General features: G+C 45.9%; 1 protein-coding gene across 3 annotated transcripts in view; it reads left to right on the top strand.

Annotated features, from left to right (window-relative positions):
• The window catches only part of HS6ST2 (heparan sulfate 6-O-sulfotransferase 2), a gene marked incomplete at its 3' end in the record, with an annotated part of 256,996 nt that extends 233,317 nt beyond the window's left edge, over positions 1-23,679 (top strand). For all 3 annotated transcript variants that reach the window (XM_084258029.1, XM_084258028.1, XM_084258027.1), the window contains one exon: positions 22,815-23,679. In XM_084258029.1, coding sequence (XP_084114155.1) covers positions 22,815-23,679 — 865 coding nt within the window. The remainder of the gene's footprint in view (positions 1-22,814) is intronic.
• Positions 23,680-23,957: the final 278 nt, after the last annotated feature.

Below are 23,957 nucleotides of genomic sequence, written 5' to 3'. Positions count from 1 at the left end.
CCTATGGAACCTTTAAGAGTGATTAAGCTCTTTTGTGCCTTCCTACTAAGGGAAAATATATTTGTGATCTTTGTCAGAAAATAATACGTAGGGGGTATAGCTCAGTGGTAGAGCATTTGACTGCAGAAAATAATACGTTGCCAGTATCCATGCTCATTATTCTCTCAGGACTGCTCCTGTTCCTTCTGTGTGACGCAGGTTATCCTTCTTATCTCTCGTCCTGGCATGGCCAGGAAGGCGTGAAAACAAGCAACATGTGTGTTTAAGAGATCGAACAAAATAGGAACACAGTATTTCTGGTGGTTTTGAGAATGTTGGGGAAAAGGTATCTCCACGTAAGAAGCTGGCACATTCACACTCGTTGTCCTGAGAATGTCTTGCCATCCTTAGTGAGGTTTTGTGGTGGTTGTCCTTATTTTCTCATGGGCTTTTTCCCAACTGCTTGTCTATTGCCTCCTCAAATACTCATCTCTCCACTGGCCTTCCTTGGCAGCCATTTCAGGAACTAATTAGACGCGCCCAGCTTTGCCCTTGTAACACATTAAGTCTGGGGACTAGGAGTTTCCTTACCTGAGTGTCTGGGTCTCTAGCATCTCCTTGGTGGCAAGGGAGAAACCAATACATAGTATTGTGGATAGTTGTTGATTTTTTTCTTTTTTCTTATGTGGGAGTCAGTGTTACCTTTCTTTTTTTTTCAAGATTCATTTTATTTATACAAGAGCTGGGGCACAGGCCAGAGGCCCGGGAGGGTGAGAGGATTCACCAGAGGCAGAGCGAGGAGCAGAGCAGGCAGACGGACTGAGAGCACTGCTGAGGGGAGCAGCGGGTGAGACATGAGAGGTCTGCCGCGCCATGTGGGTATCTCCCTAGCTGGCTGGGAATCAAACCCGCGCTGCAGAGGCTACAGACAGCTTCAAAGCACTGCACTCAACCCACCAGGGAGGCCACCAGGGAGGCCTCAGTGTTACTTTTCATTAGCAAATACCACGTTGAACAGGTTGTTCAGGGAAGAAGCTTATTGTCTCTGACTCCCCGCGTTTTGTACTGAAAACGCATCTTGTTGGGAACTCTGCCTTTCTCCATTCCTGTTGGCTTCTAACTGATGAGAAAAGGCAAACAGAGGCCTAAGGATCTAGCTGGGCTCGCATTGCCGTTGTGATGCACTTCACGTATCTCCGCTTTACGCAGGCACTGGTGGTTTTCAGCTTGCGTTCCGTACCGCTGCGGCACAGGCTCTGCCCCAGAGTCAGCCGAAATCAGCAGGGTTGACGCGGAGTCTAAATTGTAAACAGGTGGGATTCCAAGCCTGCATTCTACCTCTTCTTGAGCGACTCCATTTAAATCTGTTTTATATATTGCAGCCTGACTAGTTTTCATTTTACAATGAACGTGATAACCATGGGTACAGACAGAGTCTGAGAATTGCTCAGGCAGTAGAGTGTGGAATAGACTTTATCCACCACACCCCAGCTCCCCATGATGGCGGAAGCAGCTTGAGCCAGCAGGCAATTGTGCAGGCCCCCTTCTCAATTCTGCCTGCTCTTGAATAAAGAAAAAAAAAAGGAGGGCCTCCCCGGTGGTGCAAGGGGTTAAGCACAGCACTGTGAAGCTGTCTGTAGTCTCAGTAGCATGAGTTTGATCCCTGGCCAGGGAGCTGACCCACATGGCGCAGCAGACCTCTCCTGTCGCACCCGCTGCTCCTCTCAGCAGTGTATTTCAGTCAGTCTGCCTGTTCTGCTCCCCACTCTGTCTCTGGAGAATCCTCTCACCCCCTGCACCTCTGGCCTGTACCCCAGTTCTTATAGGCATAAATAAATAAATCTTAAAAAAAGAAAAGAAAAGAAAAAGAAGGAAAGGGAATAAAGAGTCTTCCCTTCATATGGCTAAATGGCTCTGAACAGATGAAAGACACAGACTGACAGGAGTTTGTTTCCTGAGACGACAGCCTACGCTAAGCCCAGGCTCAACCTGAAGTACTTTCGGGGGAAAAATTGCCACTGGTTTTGTAATGCTCCCCAATGGGCTCCTGCTCCGAAGACTAAATGAACACACACTCTTCCCACTCCATTTCTTTAACCTGGCCTCTGGAAGGAAACAAGGGAAGGAAACACCATCAGCTTGAGGGGAGGATGATTTCAGCTGCTCAAGCCATCCCCTTCTGGAAAACAGTCAGGTGGTCAGGCCAGTCTTTGTTGCTAGCTTGACACTAGGAGAGACCTGTGGGTTTTTCTAATATACATTCATTGTACATGTTTTATATAATCCTATAGGCAATTCTGTTATAATTTTAAAACCCTTTCTCCAGTGTTTTTCTCTTCCCTGGCTAGTTTAACCGCATCACTAGTGACAGTGTCAGCATCATCCGCAGCCTTCCTCTTGGTTACACGGGCCTCCTCTGGTCTGCCAGCTACCCTCTTTAAAAATCTTGAATGACTTCTGTGCTTCCGCTACACCTTTCTAAAAGCTAGTTGATTCAAAAGAGTGCAGTGTTTTGAATTAGGTAGTTGCATCCCAACTCTAGCACCTTGAACAAATCAATCAACTTTGAGCCACAGTTACCTCATCTGTAAAATGGGGATAATCATCGGACGTCCCTCTTTACTAGAGATTCTTTGAGAATTCGGTAGGATAACTTAGGCAGATCTTCTGTATTGATGCTCATTAGATAGAACTATTCTTAATTCTGTGTCTACACACAACCCAGCATTTTGTCTTCCGTGTCTCTCCTGATGCGGCCGAGAACATCCCTCTCTGCTGGTGAGTAATATCCATGGAACATTTAAACGAACATGACTATATGGCCATTAGATCAACAGCAAGTACCCAGTGTGCATCTAGTATGTGCTGCTCTTGGTTCCCGATGCTAGGACGGGGTATGCATAGGGAGGGGAATGTGAGAGATGCAGGGGGAGAGGTGAACACAGTGGGGCTGAAACAGCCCCTGCTTTGAAGCATCTTATTTCCTAGCAGAGAAGCTGATCACACACACACATAAGAGACCCCAAGGAACGGAGTGATGTGCTCTGCAAGGAAGGGGCTACTGGAGCTGAGCTGGAGGATTGTGATTGCTGAGCAATGAAAGGCCAAGTTCTGAAAATAGCAGCTTTCTTTACTGTTAACTTTTTCCCCATCTGATGATCTCTCCTGCTAACTTAAGGGCTCACAGTATATGCACTGACGTGCCACACTTCTGCCAAGCACCCCTAGTGAGCAGAAAGCAGTGTCCTCAACACACCCCACGAAGTACTGCCTGCTCGTGTTTCATCATGTGGCAAGAGCAGAGACTGAACACACTGCAACTCAGTATGTGAAAGCATGAAAATGATTTAGCCCTGCTTTAAAGATGAATAGATGAATAAATAAATAAGTAAATCTTTCTCCATGGACCTTAAAGATCCTTGAATTTACTTTAAACAAAGAGCAGAGCATTGGGGAATTTGCTATCGAGCCAACTGTGGGATTCTGTGCATGCCCCTGAGCCCACGACATGACACACACAGTCGGGGAGCACTTCCGGGACACTGCTCCCCAACAAACCTCTCTTTCCAACCCATTCCTTGTCCCTGCCTTTCAAACTAGTGTCCAGAAACTTGCACCTGCTCGTGCTTTTGGGGAAACATCTTGGTCTGACCATCTTGCCACATAGCAGGCTGCTGTGGGGCCTGCTGGATGTGGGCGCCTCATCTCAGCTCAGCTCACAATCTTCCTCCTCCTGTTCTTCTTCCGCCCCAATCCGCCCACGTCAGTCCTCAGCTTCATCAACTGCAGTACTTATTTAATAGTGTACCATTCAATTCAAAGTTTGGAATTTGTCCTGATTGAGACAGGACTGGACTCAAACAGAAACAAGGGAAAATAACCCGAGACCCCAAATCCTGGGGCTCTAGCCCCAGACTGGCTCACTTCCAGCTCCGCCTCCTTGCGAAAGTCATCTAGCCTCTCTGAATCTCCCTTTTTTCCTGCTGTTCAATGAAGGGACTTTGCTGAGTAAAGTAGAAATAAATAACTAGACAAACCCTCATCACCACTACCCACAAATAATGGGGCTAGACATATGAGATCCTTTCCAGGTAATTTACTACTGCTGCATTTTAAAGGTGTTGGACTGGGAAGATGAGTTTTAAAAGGAAGGAAAAAGTAATTCACATCTCCCAAGCTAGTGTTTATAATGGTCTATTAAGAATACATTTAAAAGAAATGGCCTCATTCTGTAGTCTTCTGCCCAGGACAACAGGCCAGGGCAGCCAAAGTGGTTTTTGAATAGGTCCATAAGCAACACCCTTTCAGTGAAACCTGGAGCTGCTTTTCAGAAAGCAGAAAAATGGAGTTTTCCCCTAATACATTTAAAAATGGTCACTTTCACCATTGCCAAAGTTCATTACCACTCCCAAGAGTTGAAGCTTCGAGATTAATGATCCTCATCCCAAAGAGAAGGCAGTGACTGTTAAAAGAAAAAAACATTGCCAGCACAGGCTATTTACTGTTCTGCATTCTGGGAGAATTAATGTCAATAATACTGTTGCAACATTTTTCAAAATAAAGAATGGAGTTTTCTAATTGTCTAGTAAAAAAGTTCCAAGGCTGAACCCCCAGAGGAAAAAAACCCTGAGTTGAAGTCATTAACACCACAAATCTTTGATAATTGTGGAGTGTTTGCAAGTGCCTTAATCAGGATGGTATGTCTGAGTGGCCTGTTCTAATTTGATCACACTGATTAAGTTTCGGTAAGCTAATATATGTTGCATTTCCAATTCAATTAAATGAGAATCTCCTGCCATTACTAGATATTACCAAAATGCTTTGATGGGTGAAAACTAGGCTTGGTATTTTCAATTGCTCCTGACTTCCTGATTATATAATCTTTGTATTAAATGAAATCAATGAAAGCTCAAATTAAATTCAGCAAACTTTAAGGAGTAAATATGTTTTCCCCATATTTTCGTCTATATTCACCTGAGGTGTGGAGCGCATTACTTGCAACTCATTGATTACCTTTGGTGATAAATTTTACAGAGCTCTCAACTCTCATATACCAATTCTTAAAACAGTCTCTCCTGTTTGAAGGCACTGTAAATGTGCGTGATGAATAGGTGCGCTCTCTATTATATATGTATTATGGTTGTGCCTCCTTTGGCTGTAGATAAGAGCTATCGTATGTAAATGAAATTGCTTTGTAAATGTAAATGCCTATTGGGTCATCGATCACGGGGAGATGGAAGAAATAGAACAATAAGGGGAGGTGTGAAAGGAACTATCTAGGGACAGGAATGAAGAAAATTGCTAAGTGGTTAAGGGGTGGGATTGATGAAACTGGAAAACTTTGTGGAGGGGGTTGGGGTGGAAAGAACCGCCAGAAAGTCACTGGTGGAGGAGAGTTGGAGCTACCTCCTGTTTGACGTGCAGAGCCCTGGAAAAAACCTTGCTTTTTTGAGGGTCTAAGACAGACTATGGAAAAGAAAGCGGCCTCCTCAGTGTAGGTTTGAAGCTAGGACTGAAAAGGAAAACCTGACTTAATTGTTAAGTGGAAGCAGAGCACCAAGGGTGCAGATCACCCAAATCCTTCATCCAAATCCTTCACGCTCTACAACCCCCAGGGCTTGGGAGAGTTTTATCTGAAAATAACCCCTTAGGGGGTGATAAATAGGCTGAATCGTGCCAGTTCCCAAACCCTGACAGCATCCTCAGCTCCTTGGATGGCATCGGGAGGCAGGCATCTCCGTAGTGTACACAGGGGGCATCTGGGTGAGGGTGCCCCTGAAATTTTCTCACAATATGTTACATCCTTTTTATGGATTCTGGATTTCAAAACCTGCTATAATCCAAATGTGTGACTCACAGAGTAATAAAACCTCTAAATCAATTTGTAAGACATCTTGAAGATAAACAAGGGGGAATGGCTTTCTATTTTTGCCCCTCTGATATTTTTTTTTTATAGCCCGCCTACTTCCAAAAAGGATTTGAAATGATTTCTAAAAGGCTCTCTTACTCATGCCTAGGAGTATTTAAGAACTGCTGCTTAAAGTTGAGCCCATGTGTATCATATAAATAGAGAAGAATGATTATATAAGGATGTGAATGTATCAGGGATCTTTCACTTTACACAATAGATAAACTCTGGGGGAATTGTTAAGTGGGTGAAGTATTTTGGGTTCTTACTCTATTCTGCCCCAGCAGCTGAGATCTCCAAACAGTGCCTTTCTTTCTAAGTAGAACTTTCCTGTCTTGCATCATACTTACAAAAGTATTTACTTTCTATTAAAATACAATGGTAACAAATATGAACTAGTGATTAGAAGAGGCTTAATGTATGCCACTCACCCCTGCGGTTCACAGGATTTCCTATAATGCTTGGAGAGGGATTTGGGGACAGAAATAGTGCTCTTAAAGTTGATCCCAACCCCTGAAGAGTGTAGGCCTAGTTACAGGCCAAAAGACAATGTGTCAAATTCAGAGAAGAGTCAAGTACTGACTCTCAGTGCACTGGCAACTCAGGGAAGGGGAAGAGCAAGGGCATCTTGATGGAGCCCCATGCAACGTAAGAGCCTTGTGCTGGCACCTAACGACCCACCGAAGTGGTCAAGGCCAGTTACTAGAGGACATTCAAGCCCATGTGGACAGGATTTGAAGGGAGGAGGAGAGCATGTCCGCCTGTCTTTCCCCTTGACCTCCCTCCTCTCAGCCTCCTCCAAATCCCTCTTTGAGCAATGACCTCATCTCTTCCTTTTTTTAAAAAAAGATTTATTTTTGCATAGAAGAACTGGGTAGGCCAGAGGTGTGTGTGTGTGGGGGGGGTGAGGGCAGAGGAATCACCAGCGGCAGAATGTGGAGCAGAACAGGTGGATTTACTGAAATACACTAAGGGGAGCAGCCAGCGAGACAGGAGAGGTCTGCTGCGCCCTGTGGGTCACCTCCCTGCTCTGGGATCAAAATTCAGGCCGTAGTGGTGATAGCGCTGAGATTTAACACCTAGGCCCCCATCTCTTCCTCTTTATTCTACTTTGTCCTTCCTTTCTGATCTTTTCTCTGTTCTCCATCCTTTCTTTCCTTTGTGACCCCTTGACAGCACTCGCTTCCCCTCCATCTTCTGTACCCCTCCAACCTCTATTCCTCAGTCTGTTCTTCTGGTGAGCCCTCTTTGCTGCCCTATATTTCAGTTTCCCCCAGTCTGTTGCCAAGGTAGCTTGAAGAAGACCCAGAGAGGAGCAGTAGAGCCCAGGAGGCCTGAATATGGGTCCCCTCCAAAGCTGAAGCCTGCTGGGGAGGGGCGATGGATCCTCAACATCCATTTGACAAATCCCTTTTCCTCTGATTTGCCTGCGGGAGTGCGCAAATGCTGGGTATGCATGGTCTTGGCCCAACTGTGTTTTTGGCATCCACCCATCTCTCTTCCTCCCTGCTCTTTGACTTTCGCCTTGTCCTCCAGCATCTGTGCAACCACTGTTAGGAAATGAATTAAAGCTAAGTTGTCAGCTACAAGAAGCTTAAGGTGGGGCAGGAGGAGTATGCTTTGTAAATGTAAAAGCAAAGTTTTGCCAAGAGCTTCAGGAGGATGAGAAAGCCCGCCTACCACAGGCGCAGGACGCTTGAGGAAGAGTACAGGCAGCGTGTCTGACAAAAAGTGTAACTTTCAAAACATTTTCCAGCCAGGCGATGGGACATACAGGTTAAGAGCATGAAATCCGCAGCCATAGTGTTGGGGGTTTGAATCCCGTGCCACCTCTTGCTGACTTTTGGAGAGTCATTTGAACTTTGTGTCTCAGTTTCTTCATGTGTAAAAGGAAGATAATAATATTGTCACCTGCCTTATGGGTGGTGGCAATAATTCAGTGAGTGACTACATGTGATCATTAAACTCATACCTGCCCCGCAGCATGGGGTCAGTGCTCACTTCTGTAAGTGTCGAGTGTGGGCGCTTGCGGGACTTGTCTGAGGCTTTAAGGAGCACGCGATACGTGAGGCAGTCAGTAACATGTTTTGTGCAGAATGCTTTCCTCACGCCTGAAGAAGCTGACCCAGAGTGGGCTAGGGATCTCTATGAGCCACTTCCAATGTCAAGTGCAGTGCCACCTGTCCCTTTGCCCCCAGAACCACACACTTTGCTTGTGTACTTTTCAGAGGTCTCGATGGATGAAGACCAAGAAAAAATTGCCCCTAACCCAGGCAAGCCTGACTGAATGGACGCCTCCCTTGCGATGGCCACGAAGACCACCACGCTCCTCAGCTAAACGAGTTGTATTCATTGCACCCTGAAATCAAATGGTGAACAAGTGCATGGCTCCAGAGCTGCACTTGGGCTGCTGAGTCTTGAACACTAAATGTTGCCCCCTGAAAGAGACAAAGAAATGCCTGGTGTAAAAGTAGAGATATTTTGAAATGGAAGCAGATATAGAAGAGTCTAATTCCTCTTTTGTCAGCCTTCCATTTTTAGTTCTACCTAATATATTCCTGTGCCTTTCAGGACTGGCTAATCATTCTACAGTGGGGGTAGAATTTTAGAACTCATTTTCATGGCTTTAAACTGGTGGCATGGGAAAACATAGCTCTAGTCTCCAACCTTAGGCCAAGCGAGAAGATGAGCTGGGCGATTGCTTGTCTTCAGCCCCATGTCCGGGCCGGGTCAGCGCAAGTGTCCTTGTGAATGGCGAGGAGCTCGCTGGCTCGGCCCTTAAAGTCCTGGCGCCTTGGGAGGGGGTGCTCAGAGCTAACTAATGTTTTCTTAAAAGATCCTGAAACGTGTGTGGGGTAACACATATTTTATCATAGTTATTCTGGCTCTGCCAGTGCAATGAAAATGTTAGCCTTGGCATATCAATCGTGTTTTACAGATGACTGTAATTTCCTGAATGTCAAAACTCCAAATTTTTCTACTAAGCAAACTTTTCAGTGGCAAAACATATTGCCTCCATAATGTATCACTGTGGGCAGGAAAAATGAAATCTCTATGCACTGTATTATGAATCAATGAGGCATTGAGATTCTTGGAAGGGTGAGTGGACTCTGGAAAATGAAAAACTGCCGCTATTCCATCTCTACAAACTGCCGCTCAGGGAGTGGGGGCTTCGGCGGCATTCGATGTGTGGGCTGCAGAAATATCAGATTCAAGTTGAAACCAGTTCCTGGCTTCCCTGCATTTTGATGGGGTAAATGTTGCTGTAAATATAGCGTGAGTCAGGGCGTTGAACAAACTCTCCTAACACGATTCCCTTTGCTTCTGGGAAAACGGCTCTGTTGGTTGCTGATAAAGGGAGCCTGAGAGAGCTACACATTTCATTAAGAGAAAAATAATGCCAATAGAAGCAATTATGGACTGTGTGCCAGGTGTCGTGCACACAGGACACTCACTCTAAATGGGTCACTCACGCTAAATGGGTCACCTCATTGAAGAATCGCAACAGTATGAAGTGGGCTCTTATTGAGGAGGAAACCAAGTCTCAGAGAGGTTAAGCAATTTGTAGAAGGTTACAAAAGCTTGGGCTTGCTTCCAGAACTTTCTGACTCCAGAGGTGGAGCGCTCAACCTAAAGCATTTATTGATGGCTGGCTGTTGTTTCAGATTCTGGACCAGCTAGGCCCATGGCAAGAGAGAAGAGATAGGAAGACCTAGTCCTTTCCTCTTCCCAAGATGCCCACAGCTTTGGAGGGAAGAGGAAACTTAGACAAGACACCTGATCAAGCGAGTCAGATGACAGGGCCTCCTAAGAGAAGTTTAGATAACCCTTCCTGGGGGTTCAGGGAGGCATGGCTGCTTTTGCTATGGAAGCCTTGAGAAGACGGTCCTAATTTGGAGAGACAAGTAGAGAGGAGCAGGCAGGGCTGTGCCCAGGACAGGGGATAGATGGTGGAAGCAAAAGCGTGATGCGCCAGTGGGAGGCACTGGGAGGAAGAGTGGTGTTCATAGAGTTTGGGAGTTGGTGTGCAGGAGAGTGGTGATAGGAGGGACGATAAGACTGGGCCAGTGATTACTGATATATAGTGGCCATTATTCAACTGAAAAGCAGTCTGCTGATTTTCTTAGCAAAGCCCTGTGCATTGCTCTTTGTAAGTTGCACTCACATTTACTTTGAACCAGAGATTCCTGGCAAGTCCTGCCCTTGGTAGCCTCAGTTTCCCTTCTCCGCCTCCTTTTCCTTTCTCAAAACACAGTGCCCATCTCTACACAGGCCCTGCACACTCCCACCCCACCCCCTCCATGCAGGACCTGATTATTAAACCCACAGAAGAGATATCTTTTAGAGGTTATGTAGACCCTCCCCCATCTAAATGGCTGATAAGTTTTAACAGCTTAAGCCCCTCTACCCCCTATTCCCCCCCCCACCCCCTGCCCACCTCTTAACACACAGGAGGCAAATCATTAAGCCAGAGGAATAAGCCTTACATTGTGGTTTCCTGTCTAACTGAGGAAAGATTGTGCTACCCAGCAGTCCCGAAAACCATGCCACCCCACATAGCTGGCCCTGGTGGCATATCCTGTTAGGGCGTTGCAGAAAGTTCTCTACTGCTTCATGAAAAAGGTCTTTCGTTCTCAAATAAATGAGCAAAGTGACATGGGGTTTCAGAACGAGTCTGGCTGTCTAGACGTGGGTCTCAGACACATGTAACTTGATCACCATGTGACCTTTCACCTCTGCTTGAATGTTCGCCCCTCTGAAATGCACTGGGTCCAGCTCATTCACAGGCGTGTTGTGATGATCAAATGAGGGAGGAAGAAAATATGCTCGTTTCAAAAAATCTTTGCTACAGGGAACTTTTTAGAAGAGCAGAAGAGGGTGTTAGGCTTTCAAAAAAAGTCAGAAATAACAGTTCCTTAATTCTTGAAAATTAACTGAGACATATAAATATCAAATGATTTAAGACCGATGAGGGAGATTCAGGAATATCAGGCGATTCACAGGTCACGTGACCTGAAGCGCGGCGACCCTGGCTTCTCCCACACGTAGCCGCCCACGTAGTATGACTGCCAGCACCTCCTCCCCCACAGCAAAGGTGGGGTCCATAAGCTCTCCCCACACATTTCTAGTAACACCTTGACTTAGGAATGTTAAATTGGAAGAGGGAGGGCTTGGGAACAACAGGATTTCAAAAATAGCCCTAGGGAAATCAAATCTTGTTTTAACCTGGCATGTTTATGACTGATTCACGATTCTGAAAAGGAAAAAATTTTGATCAAAACTGTCACCAAATGGCCTCATTTTGAATTCTTGTGCTTTCTGGGAGCAGAAAGGAGCAGGCTTTGTGAGTGTGACGGTGGAAGCCTCCTCTCCCTGCTCGCACCCGCCGGCCGTGGTTTCTGTAACACTCGCCCTGCTACTGTCAGGGTTCCCCACCACAGAAGAGGGTTCAGCCTTGCCCTGCGGGGGATGCCTCTGTAACATGGCAATCCTTCTGCTGGTGCTAAGTACGTGACATATGAATGAAAAGAGCTCCTCTAATCACTTTCCTTCCAGACCTAAGCTTTTGAGCAGCCTAAGGATTGTCGAGTGGGGAAAGGCTAGAGGGAGGAGGTGGTCTAGGATGGGCAGGGCTGGAGAAGATTGGACCTCAAGGCCTCTGGCCACCAGGATGGTCAGTAACGGTGAGCTTCAGGCTTCCCTGGGGAAGTGTTTGGGGGCGAGGGGCCTTCTTCACGCCTTCAGGTGGCCTTTGTGTGTACAGTAGTCTCTCGTGGTTGGGTGATGTAGCCTGAGGAGCTGCAGCAAGCAGAGGCAGGGTGTTTGGGAGCAAGCAGGCTGTGTGGCTTGGGGAGTGATGACCTCTCGGACTCTGAGTAGTGGTGAATGATCTGGGAGGAGGGGCTGAAGTACGGTGAAGAGGCTGCAGAGGACAAAAAGGAGCATCCTGGTAATTCCAAGGTTTCATGGTAAATCTTCCACTAACTGACCCCACTGGTCTGCAAGCCCAGCAGGTGCTGGGCCCTGGGCTGAGATGTCGGAGACATGCCAAGCCGTGCGGACCTTGAAGACATATAGCCTGATTGGGAGACAAAATAAGACAGCAGAATCCTCAAACATTCATTTGGGGCTTCACGCGCGGCACGAAGTCATGGGGCAAGCACTGAACTGACAGTTCGGATGCCAGGGCTACGGTGCTAGGCCCGCTGCGGACTAGCTGTGTGTCCTTGGGAAGTCACTTCCTCTGAGGCCCAAGTTCCTCCTCTGTTAAATGGAGGTTCTATTTCAAGTCCTGTATAATTCCAGGAGTTGGGTGAGGAACTGAAGGTATAAAAACAGTGAAAACCATTTGAAAATTCTCATTATTAGGCCCCCTTTTTGCCTTAAAGGGGAAACACGGCTCTGCATAGTGTCTTGTCTACCTCCTGAAAGCATGCTGGTTGAGCTTTTAGCAGTAACAACCTTGGAAATAATTCCCTCTTCTCAAGCAGAGTCTTCCTGTCTTCAATGTCTCTTCCTTTACTCACTCCAGTGGACATTGGCGTCTTTTCCTTAGGTTGAGAGATTGGGTGGAGATGAGGGAATTCTTTTCTCATTCCCAATGCTATCATTGTAAAGCAGCAAGGCCGTGCTGCTGGAGAGCGTGCTGACTCCCACACATGCACAGCACAACCACGTTTGCCGCTGAATACCTGCAGACCAAACCCTCCCAGGGGACAGAAGGCACGACCCTGCCAGCTCTTGAAATTCTGAATGGTTCCAGTTCTTTACCGTTTAAACGGTTAGTGAGGTCTGCTTCCCGGGCAAAAGCCAGGGCTTGCACTTCATCTCTCTCAGCACCTTTAAACAATATTAGAGTTCATTAAAATCAACCCAGGGCTCCAGAAGGGCAGGCTTCATTTAGGGGAAAACCTTCGCCCTGTGCTGTTCTGGAAAATAGCACAGTGCTGAGAGCAGGCATTTATCTTGACTAGGTTTCCTCCGACAGTTTCTCCAAGGCGCACTTGCACGGCCTGCCTCCAGAACAGTCCTTGTGCTTGTGCAGCGGGCCTAGTAAATGAGCATGACCCACGACGGCCCGCTCAGAAGGACATAACTGATATTTATTGACTGCCAACCATGTGAAAAAGCCCTGTTATTTGATTCCTTGTCTTTGTGGAGGTCCCCAAAGTCATGATTCCATATGTCTCCGGATTTCTCACCATCTGGTGAAGGCTGGGGAGCGGCTCTCTGGTTTCCTCATTTGTTGAATGGGAAGCCTGGGCTAATATGGCCACCAGCTGCAGCTCACTCCTGGCACCCAGCTCTCATGTGCTCAGCTCTCATCCCTAAGGCCCCGAATGGACCCAAAAGAAAAACCCCTCAAACAACAATAAACCATGGAATCGTTTCCTCCTCTCACATCCTGGAATATACAACTTCTTCCTACTTTAAACTTCCTGTTTTGGCCAGATCAGTCATGCCTTTGGCCCGTGGCTCCCGAGCTGTGTTGTGTGCTCAGTGCCCGAGTCCAAGTGAGACTGTGCAACCCACCCATCGACAGCACACGAGCCAGACATGCACACACACGGAGCAGTAACTATGTAAAGACCAGCAAAGTGTCAAGACCAGAGCAATGGCAAGAGTTTGGGCATAGGAGTTACACAGACCTGACAGAAAATCACTAGCTCTGTGGTTTCGGAAAGTTCAATAACATCTTTTTGCTGAATACCTTTCTCTGAACGATGACAACAGTAACTAATATCATTGAGTTGTTATTTTCCACACATGGTTCTAACACTTTAGACTTTGAGACCAAGGGTTTTCCTATGTTATAAATGAGAAATGTAGGGGGTTAAGACGCAACCTGTGGGGCTATCCGCAACCACTGCAGCACGAGTTTGATCCCCAGCCAGGGGGCTGCCCACATGGCACAGCAGACCTCTCCTGGCTCGCCCGCTGCTCCCCTCAGCAGTGTATTTCAGTCAATCTGCCTGTTCTGTTCCCCGCTCTGTCTCTGGTGAATCCTCTCACCTCCCCACACCTCTGGCCTGTACCCCAGTTCTTGTATGCATAAATAAATAAATCTTAAAGAGAAATGTAATAAAATATAATAATATATAATATAATAATAAAAATCACATTTGTAACTTTCAATCTTTCAGTACACAACAAAAAAGGAAAGACACAGAAGAAAGTAATTTAATAATATATTTTATTTAACCCAATATATCAACATTAATATAATTCCAATGTTAATTAGTATAAGTAATAATTAACAAATGAGATCCTTTATCTTCTTCTCAGTCCTGGAAATCTTAGTAAACTTAAACACTTCGAGCATTTCTTATTCTGGACTCACCACATATCAAGAGTTCATCACACACATGATTGATGATGATTAGACAGCATGACTCTAGAACAGACCTTCCTGGCTTTTTTTCAATTGTATTGTTTTTCATTGAGGTAACATTAGTTTACAACACTGTATATGACTCGGAGGTATAGGTGCACAGCTCTTTAGATATGTGACCACACTACACTCACCACCAAGGTACTCATAGTCCTCCACCACAGTCTACCTCCCCATTTTGTACTCTTACCTCCTCCCTTCCCCTCTGGCAGTCTGCAATCAGATTTCTAGGACTTGTTTGTGATTAGTTTTGTCTAGAACATACCCCCCCCCCCTTGATCATTACATACAATGTGTCTAAAATGATGGCATTAGCACCTATTTAATGTGGTCTGTAAGCAATCATCTAGTATTGTGCCTGGCACATTGTAGGAGCCATTAAATCATAACATTATCAGTATCCTCTTGCTGTGCTCATGTCTGAATGTCTCCCTTCCAAACACCTTAAATCTTTTTTATCCTTTAGGGCTCAACCAACTTTCTCCTTTTCCTACATGAAGCCTTCCTTGATGGCCACAGTACATAGTAAACCCTCTCCAATAACCCTGTGATACAGTTAGCACTTCACTATATTCTGCTTTTATCATTCCCTCACTGGACTGTGCTACTGTCTCAACTAAATTCTAAGCAATTTGCGCTTAGATGATCACATGCGTAGTACTTGTTCGTGGTCATGCCTCCGCCTCTGCTTGCGGCAACTTCTAGGTCATCCAGAGTGGGTGCATTGATCATGGATTGATAAAATTTATTTTGTACCAACACTTTAGGACTAAAAGTATGTTACGTTCCCAACTTCTGAAGGCTTGTTCCAGAATTGAATGCCATGAGAGTACTAGTTGTATTCCTTCCTACTGGAGATCTTGAACATGCAGTGTCTTGCAGTGGATTTACTGTGCAGTAAAAAGGCAGGACTGAATTGGTAGAGCCAGGATTAGAGATACTAAGTAAGGATGGTCCTCTGAGGAGCAAGACTTTAACCATAGTAATCCCAGTGGCGACACTCAGGCATTTCCCTGGCTTACCACTCGTAGCCTCTGCCCACACTTGTGGAGGAAGGAAGAGAACCAACTCCTTTCCCTTACTGCTCCAGATGCCAACCCTCAGGGCATTTTAGAGATCAGGGGTGATAGTTTGATAGGAAATGACACTCAAGAAGCTGAGCAATACCAAGGTTGGGTCGAGAGACACTGAGTTAATCAGTGGCAGAACTAGTCTCCGTGTGACATAGGCAGATCATACTTCCTTTGTGGGCGCCAGCTACCTCATCTACACTCCGAAGGTTTTTTTTTTTTTCCCTGAAAATTCTTTCCACCTCAAAAACACATTGAGTGTGAAAGAACCGGGACACAATAATTTCGGAATGCAAAAAATTTCAGAGTCAGTATTAGCTGCACAACTTCTCATTCTGCCAAGCAATTGAATGTAGTCTGGGTGAAGGCTGGTAACTACGGGTCATAAAACTTGGAATTTCACATCTTGTTAAAGAACTCAGCTTTCTCACTGTTTGTAAAAGTCCTTAGATTTATGTACTTTGGAGCCTACTGGGCTTTGGGCAGGAGGAGAACTAGATTTCTTTTAAAAAGAAGTAAATATGACCAGGACTTATTGTGTGAAGAATTCTACATCAGGTCTGAATTTACAGATATTAGACATCTTTTCTTCCTTTTCAGTGTAGAAGAAAATATTGTTTTCCTGCTTTTTAAGGAAATAGAGGGAGAAGAAATGCATAGAGAACATTCTTCTCTTGAATGAGAGCAATGTATACCCTTGTGGGCATCTCCCATGATACACACAGGTTAACATTCAGCTAACAAGAGAAAAAAAATCAATTACTTAAGGTGTTAATTAAAGCATTACTTTATACACACAGAGAACTGCTCTTGTAGGTGAGGTGTGATGAACAGCAGCAAGCCAAGCCAGAACAGAATAGCTTGTTTGCTGGGTGTGAGACTACAACCTCTTCTGAGTTGTTTTTATGGCCAGTAGATGCTTTGCCTGGAATGGTTATGTCCTGCTAAAGGATCTAATCATTGCATTGAGGATCCAGTGAAAGTCTAGGTTGTCTTCTAGATTAGTGGGCTCCCAAAGATGGCTCCTGCTCCCCACCTCTCATGGGCTGTCCAGGAGAGCCAGATCTGGTCATTAGCCCATAGCCTCAACTTCAGGGGGAAAGGAAAGAGATTCAGCATTGAAATCATCGAGGTTTTCCTAGCCTTGTGACGACAATCAAATGAAAATCATGGGGTGGCCCACTTTAAGTACCCCACTCTATACAAATGTGACGACTTGCACGACTATTAAGCCACAAGACATTTTGACAAATATACCCAAACCAGCACATCTAAATGAGCGTCCACCCATTTCAAAGCAGTTCCCTCTCGAAGCCCCACACTTCTTTTATGAGGCTGCCGTCACACAAGAAAGGAGGTTAAAACATCAATTCCAGGGCTTGGAGAGATGCAATCCCTCTGGCGGCCCCTTTGCCTTTGATTCAATTAACTGTACTTTCTTTAGTCTGTGTATACGTATTAATATTTGATTTGAAACTCGTCCCTCTTGCTCTGACCGAGTCATTTACACGCAGTGGGAGGGTCTGATCTGTCAGTTCGACATCAGTTACGAGGAAGGAGAGCAGACCTTTGGCAGTGATGACACAATGTCCTCTGTGGCTTCCAGAGTTGACTCTGGGAGTAAAGCTGTAGCTCTAACTTAGGATCACCAGCCAGGGTTCTTATTTTTCTACCACTTATCATGATTCCAAGATGTGCACAGGCTGAACTTTAAACTAAAATACAAAACTAAACTACAGGTATAATAAAATGTTTGCTCCTATTGATTTGGGCTAAGAATTTGTTTCCCTTCTTAAATTAACTTTTTATTGATCATTCCTATGACCTTAACTTGTACGGTTTTGCTGGCCTTCTATAAAAAAAAAAATGGCTTTGATATTTATTTCCCCCTTGAGGAGGGCAGGGAGAACCTTACTGTGGCCTTTCATGAACCAGTGGCCTTAAAGGAAAGTCAATGTTTGAAGCACGATCCTGCTAACTTTGCTCAGGGAAAGTTCCCTGGGCGTGCACTGGATGGATATGGGCATGGTCAGGGCTTCTTAAGGAGGGCATTGAAAATGCACTTGGACTTACTCTTGGGCCCACACTTGGCTTTTTTGCACTGTGGCCACCTCCTGGGGTCACTGAGAGACTTTAGACCTTTGAAGTCACATGCCTTCAAGCCTTCTCAAGCTCGGATACGCATATGTGCCCAGAGTTCCTGGAAGGCTTGTTCAACTACATGGCCTGACTTTCTGCTTCAGTAGGTGACCCCAGAATGTGTATCTCTAGGAAGTTCTTAAATGTTGCTGATGCTGCTGGGTCTGAGGCCACATTTGAGAACCTTGTGTTTCATTCATTCATGGAGACAAGGGCTGGCTTCCGGCACTAGAATGGGAGTAAAATGGCTTCAAGTTGGAGGACCCCTCCCGCCTCCACTTACATGTGACACTGGAGCAAGCCACATCTCTCTGTGGCTCAGTTTCTTCATCCCAGAAGTGGGGATGATGATATCTGACTCACAGTGTTGTGGAGAGTTACAGAGTGTAAGTGCCAGGCACGAAGCACGCAGGCTGAGGGTACAGCCCGTGTGAGGAGGGGCGCTCACGGCTCCTCTTTGTGAGGGTTGGTGTGCTTCCAGGCCTGGCTTATTGGCCATCCTAAGTGACTAACGGACATAAAGACAGGGTCTGCTAAAAATGTAGGCCTTCAGCCTGGGTATATTCCTCGTAGTTAGACTGACTCCCTAGGGTTAATGGCAACTTGTGGCCTGTGGACAAATCCTTTGAGAGCCCGAATTTCTCCATCTGTAAAGTGAAGTATTTGACCTAGATGCTTTGCCATTTCAAAGGTTTCTTCTTGCTCTGATAGTTACAGGGTTCTGTGACTTAGAAGTCAGGTAATGAACTTATTTCAAGATCATGTATTAAAATAAAATGAAAACCAAAACGTAATAAAACCATGCTTCTTGCTTGTATCCACTTACTTACTTTTAATATCCTTAAGCTTCCCAGCCTTCTTTCACATGGGGCTGCTCACAGAAAGTCAGCAATAACTACAGACTATAAGTAGCTCTCTTCATAGCTGGATCGCCTTAAAATGTTCCATCACAAGTACAGAATGGCACGTCTGTTATTTAATAGTGACATCTAGTGGCTTTTCCTTATCAAAGAAAAAGATGCATTTTCCTATTAGCTGGCTCATCCTAAGCTCTGCTACCTCTGCCGCAGACTTTCATTCAACAATCTTTCATTAATCACATACTTTATCTCAAACACTGTGCCCTGAAAAGCATAGGTTGATAAATGATATACTGTCCCTGCCTTCCCAGAGCTCATAGTCCAATGGGCGGGGTGGGGGTGGGGGTGAGGATGCAGATAATCACAGCGCTTTGTGATACATGCTGCAATGGGAGAATGCCCAGGCGCTTGGAACAGAGGAGCCCCTGGCTGGTTAAATCTCCCCAGAAAGGTCAAGGGAGGTTTTCTGAAGGAGGCAATTTTTGAGTTGCATTTTGAAGGGGCTTTCAAGGTAACCTACAAAGGACAGACAGAAGCCATTCAAAAGACTGGGCACTCCATGTATAAATGAAAGGGACCCACCCGTAGGATCATTGTCTGGGACCAATTGGCAAAATTTAGATTACTGTTATATACCCGGAGCATAGCATCCAGCATGGTTTCTCAGTTTTTGCACTTTTGACATTTCAGGTCGGATAATTCCTTGTCTGCACTGTAGCATCTCTGGGCTCAATAAAAATGTCTCCAGATAGTGTCAAAAATCCCAGGGTCAGGAGAGGGGAGAGAGAGAGAGAGATGCAAAAATCACTCATGGGCAAGAAAGCCTTGTGTAGAGGCAGCTCGAAAGCCTTAAGTATAGGAAACCATTGTGAGCGAGTGACAGAGGAGGCACCTGTCACCATCTGGGGGTGTGAGACCACAGGCAGGGAGGTGAACCAATAGAGGACATGAGGGCGTGACCTCAGGCAGCTGGAAGGAATGGATGTGAGTGCCATGAAGAGCTAGGATCAGCAGGACTTGGGGGAAATTCAGATGTTGGTGGTGAGAGAGAGGAGTGACGCGTGGCACCTGGGTTTCCTGCATGGACAGCTCCCTGACTGCCATTGTTTCCACAATTACTGCTTATCAAGGGCTGGGAAAAATGGGCCTCAGTTTGTAGAGAACGCCAGACCTCCCCTGTGTTCTGCCTGTAAAGGCAGTGTGGGCCTACAGACGTACTCAACCGTGGTCGATAAATGAACCCAGAAAACTGATGGGGACACACTACTCCAATTTAAAGATGGGACACCTACCTCGCGCAACTTCATGAAGTGAGACATTTGGTCACGAGGTACTTCTGTCCCATCACTGCCTAGCTGAAACAGGCCGAGCTTGGCTCACTCATTCACTGTTAGGTCAGTCCCTTCAGCAGAACTTTCAGGTTTATGTCAGCATGAAGGGAGATTTCTAGCAGCTTCCGCCAACCTGCTCCCACCTGCATCTTGTAATGAACAAGGCCCAGATACCGGTATTGCCAAAAGGAAGAAGATCCAGTGGACATATTGGGGGGAGGTGGTATAATCAGAATCCAGATGTGTTTTGACCAGCTTAGACGCGCTCTAACATGAAGCCATTACACAGGGCCACAAATAAACTGCATCAGTCAAAGACAAGGTAGACTGGGGAGGCCCCAGGCCACTCCTGGGGATCTACCTTTCAGCAGATTCCTTTCACCCATGAGATTGTTTTCTCCAAAAGCATCAAGTGTTTCTAGTTAAGGCAGCCTGTGTCCCCAAGCCTGGTCTCCCTCGAAGAAGAGGGCTGTTGGCAATCACTGGGCTCTAGAGTTATTGTCATGAGTCTAGGTAATTGTTATCACCACGACAGTGTGTGCGGGCATGTGTGCACGCGTGCACGTGCACAGGAACTGAGGTTTCCCATACTGGACTACCCTCATCTCATGGGCACTAGGAGACCTTCAGGTGGTAAGGGCCACGTATCTGTGGCGTGCAAGGCTCTGAATATCTGTTTCTGTTGCCTCCTCGCTCCCTCCATGTGGGGATGGTGCTTATAAAACATTGATCCGGACACTTGTGCTATGCAGGATCTCCATCTGCTCCAAAAGACGAGAGAGAATTTTTAGAAAGGAGAGCCTCTGACTTGCATGGCGATGCAGTCCAGGATTTACCAGAAGATGTCACTGTAGGCTTAAACCAGTAAAACAGATTAGGGCAAGAGGACTGTTAGTTAAGCATGAAGGTGACTCCATTATGGGGGTTTTAACACCTAGCAGCCCCCATTATAATGCATGCCTGGAGAAACTGGTTCAAAGATTAAACCAAATGTGTCACCAGACTTCATAAATTTCTTTTCTTTTCCAAATAATCAAACTAATTGCCACTAAGCTATGGCCTCAGGGCTAGCATAAAGGCTAAATAAATATGTATTGATTGAATGAAAGAATGAACACCAACAGGAGGAGGGGAAGGAAGGCGCCATGGGAAAAGTGGTCACCTTTGTTGGGAAAGGCTGCTGGGAATGAGGGCTGCTGCGGCGCAGTGCACCTTTGCAGAGATGAATTTTCCTGGGACCAGCATTCAAGATTTAGGAAAAATAGTGAGACAGGTGAACCTGACTGACTCCCACCCCGTTCCACCCTCACCCCCAGATTCTTTTCTTATGCCCCATGTTTTTTTTTTTTTTATTTGAGAAAAATGTATAAGGCAATTTAAAAAAGACTCTGTGATTTTGGCAGGGCACTTGGAAAAGCATGGCCTTCCTAATTCCCAACACTCTCCTTCCACTTCTCTGGAATAATTTATTAAATAAGCCATTAAAGGAGTTCCAGAGATTCTGCTTTGTGTCAGGTATGAAGGCTAAGGTACAAAGCGGGAGTGTGTGGTATGAGAGTTCTAAAACAACAGCGCAGAGCTCCTGTCCCAGAAAACAGCATTTAAACAGAAATGCAAATAAGCAATTATAATCCAGGAGCAAAAGTGTTCAAACCAAGGCTAAGTGTGGAAATACTACGGTAACGCAAAGGAAGATGTGATCACTGGCAGGAAGGGGTGGGGTGAGTTTTCCCAAAGGATAGTACTCTGACTGGGACTTGAAGGATGAGTAGAACTTTCCAGACAAAGAAGGAAGGTCACCTCAGGCAGAGGAAACACTGTGCACAGAGCAGAAGCTTAGAGGACAGATCCTAGGCTGATGTAGTTGCCTAAGACTTGGGAGATCACGGGCCGGCCGCTCAGGTGGTTGAGTTGGTTCCCCCACTCCTCATGCATGTGTCCGGAACCCCCTCACATGGTAATGAATAAACTTCAGAAAAGGTGCAAGCCATTACCCAGGTTTCCTTTTAGAAACCCAGCGCTAATATTCACTGTTTATTGGTTTCCTTCCACAACAGGCCTTTCCATGACCTCACCGTTCGTGCACAGAACCTGAGCGGGAACTCATTGCTTATTAAAAACACACTCCAACGCCCTTACTCCTCTTGAGTGTGTCTGATCACGACATAGCCTTTGACATTTCTGGGGGTTGGTGAATGTGCGTGTACCTGCTGTGTGTACGTGCGTAGTTGTGTGACTTCAATGCTTGCTCAACTGTTATTTAAGAAAAGATGTATCAGTCTTCAGCTTTAAAGAGGGCTGGGCATGCAGCGAAGTCTTCATACTTGTTGCCATGCAGACATCCTTTCTGTACGGAAAGAAAAGGGACATTTAAGCTCTGCCATTAGAGTTAACTTTCCTGTGCTGGGTGTTATCACATGCATGAAGGATGTAGGTACTAGTTTACATATATAGGTCTTGGCAGCGACTGTAGATTTCAGTCAGTGACTTAACCACACTTTTTCTCTGGAGGCGCTGGGGTGTTCTGCCTACCTCTACATTCCTCTTCCATCACGTATGAGCCCTGATGTTATGACAACAGCCAGAATGCACGCCAGCACATCAGATACTCTTTCAAGAAGGTTTTTTTTTTTTTAAACTAAGATATACCGATTAGGCTGGGTATTGCAAAAATGCATTTGTATGTTTAGTCAGAAAGATTGCGTATCACTTCGATAAAGTCACCAGCTTGTGCTATGTCTCCATTTCATGTTAGTGGGGCCTGGGGTAGGAGACAGGAAACAAAATGATTGCCTACTCAGGGACTAGACATCGGAGGTCATTGGGAAGATGTTGTCTTTGGTTGGCCAGGGAGAAAGAGCAGAAAGGGGAAGGGAGAGCGAAGAATGACAAGGCCCTGAGCCTAAACTCTTTGCACTTGCTTTCGCTGCATTACTAGCAAACTGGGTGAAAGAACGACTGATCTGGACAAGCCGTGGGACGCCAGCACAGTTCATAGCACAACTGCCACGAGATCTCCATCATCCCCTTCGCTTTGCTTACTGGCCAGGGGACATCACATATTCCCTACAGCTCCCTGACTCCGCTTATGTCACCCTCGTCTCTGACTTTGGGGTCTTTGTGTTTTGTCCATAGGAATTTCCACTACATCACCATCCTCCGAGACCCAGTGTCCCGGTACCTGAGCGAATGGAGGCATGTCCAGAGAGGGGCAACGTGGAAAGCGTCCCTACATGTCTGCGATGGAAGGCCGCCGACCTCCGAGGAGCTGCCCAGCTGCTACAGTGGCGATGACTGGTCTGGCTGCCCCCTGAAAGAGTTCATGGACTGTCCCTATAATCTGGCCAACAACCGCCAGGTGCGCATGCTCTCTGACCTGACCCTAGTAGGCTGCTACAATCTCTCTGTCATGCCAGAAAAGCAAAGAAACAAGGTCCTCCTGGAAAGTGCCAAATCGAATCTGAAGCATATGGCGTTCTTCGGCCTGACTGAGTTTCAGCGGAAGACCCAGTATCTGTTTGAGAAAACCTTCAACATGAACTTTATTTCACCCTTTACCCAATATAATACCACTAGGGCCTCCAGTGTAGAGATCAGTGAGGAAGTCCAAAAGCGCATTGAGGGACTGAATTTTCTGGATATGGAATTGTACAGCTATGCAAAAGACCTCTTTTTGCAAAGGTATCAGTTTATGAGGCAGAAGGAACATCAGGAAGCTAGGCGGAAGCGTCAGGAGCAGCGTAAATTTCTGAAGGGAAGGTTCCTTCAGACCCATTTCCCGAGTCAGAGTCAGGGCCAGATCCCGAATCCGAGTCAGAATCCAAATCTGAATGCAAATCAGAACGTGACTCAGAATCTGTTTCAGAATCTGATTCAGAATCTGACTCAGAGTTTGAGTCAGAATTCAAGCCCGAGGGAGACCCCGGGCCAAGAGCAGAGCGACAGTGGTGGCAGCAATGGCACCCACGACTACATAGGAAGTGTAGAGAAATGGCGTTAAATGGCCCCCTCAGGCTTCACACACTTCTCCCAAAGCACCAGTACAAATTTGGCAAATCTGAAAAGATGGAAGTATCCAAACGCTTCCTGCTACCTTAAGTTTGGAAGTTAAAAAATGTTAAGATGTTGCCTTTACAGTTGCCTTTGCATTGTGTAATACTGTGTGTGGGTAAACCAAATTTCAATATGTAATTAAATTGTCTTTTGGGAGTTTGTTGGACTATTTATAAAATCCAAAAGCCAAGCCAGACTGACCAGAAATTGTTGTTTAGATATTTT

Source organism: Talpa europaea, assembly GCF_964194135.1.
Source record: "Talpa europaea genome assembly, chromosome: X".
Taxonomy (NCBI): Eukaryota; Metazoa; Chordata; class Mammalia; order Eulipotyphla; family Talpidae; genus Talpa; species Talpa europaea.
The sequence above is the reverse complement of the archived record's forward strand: the minus strand, read 5'-3'. Positions and strand labels throughout refer to the sequence as shown.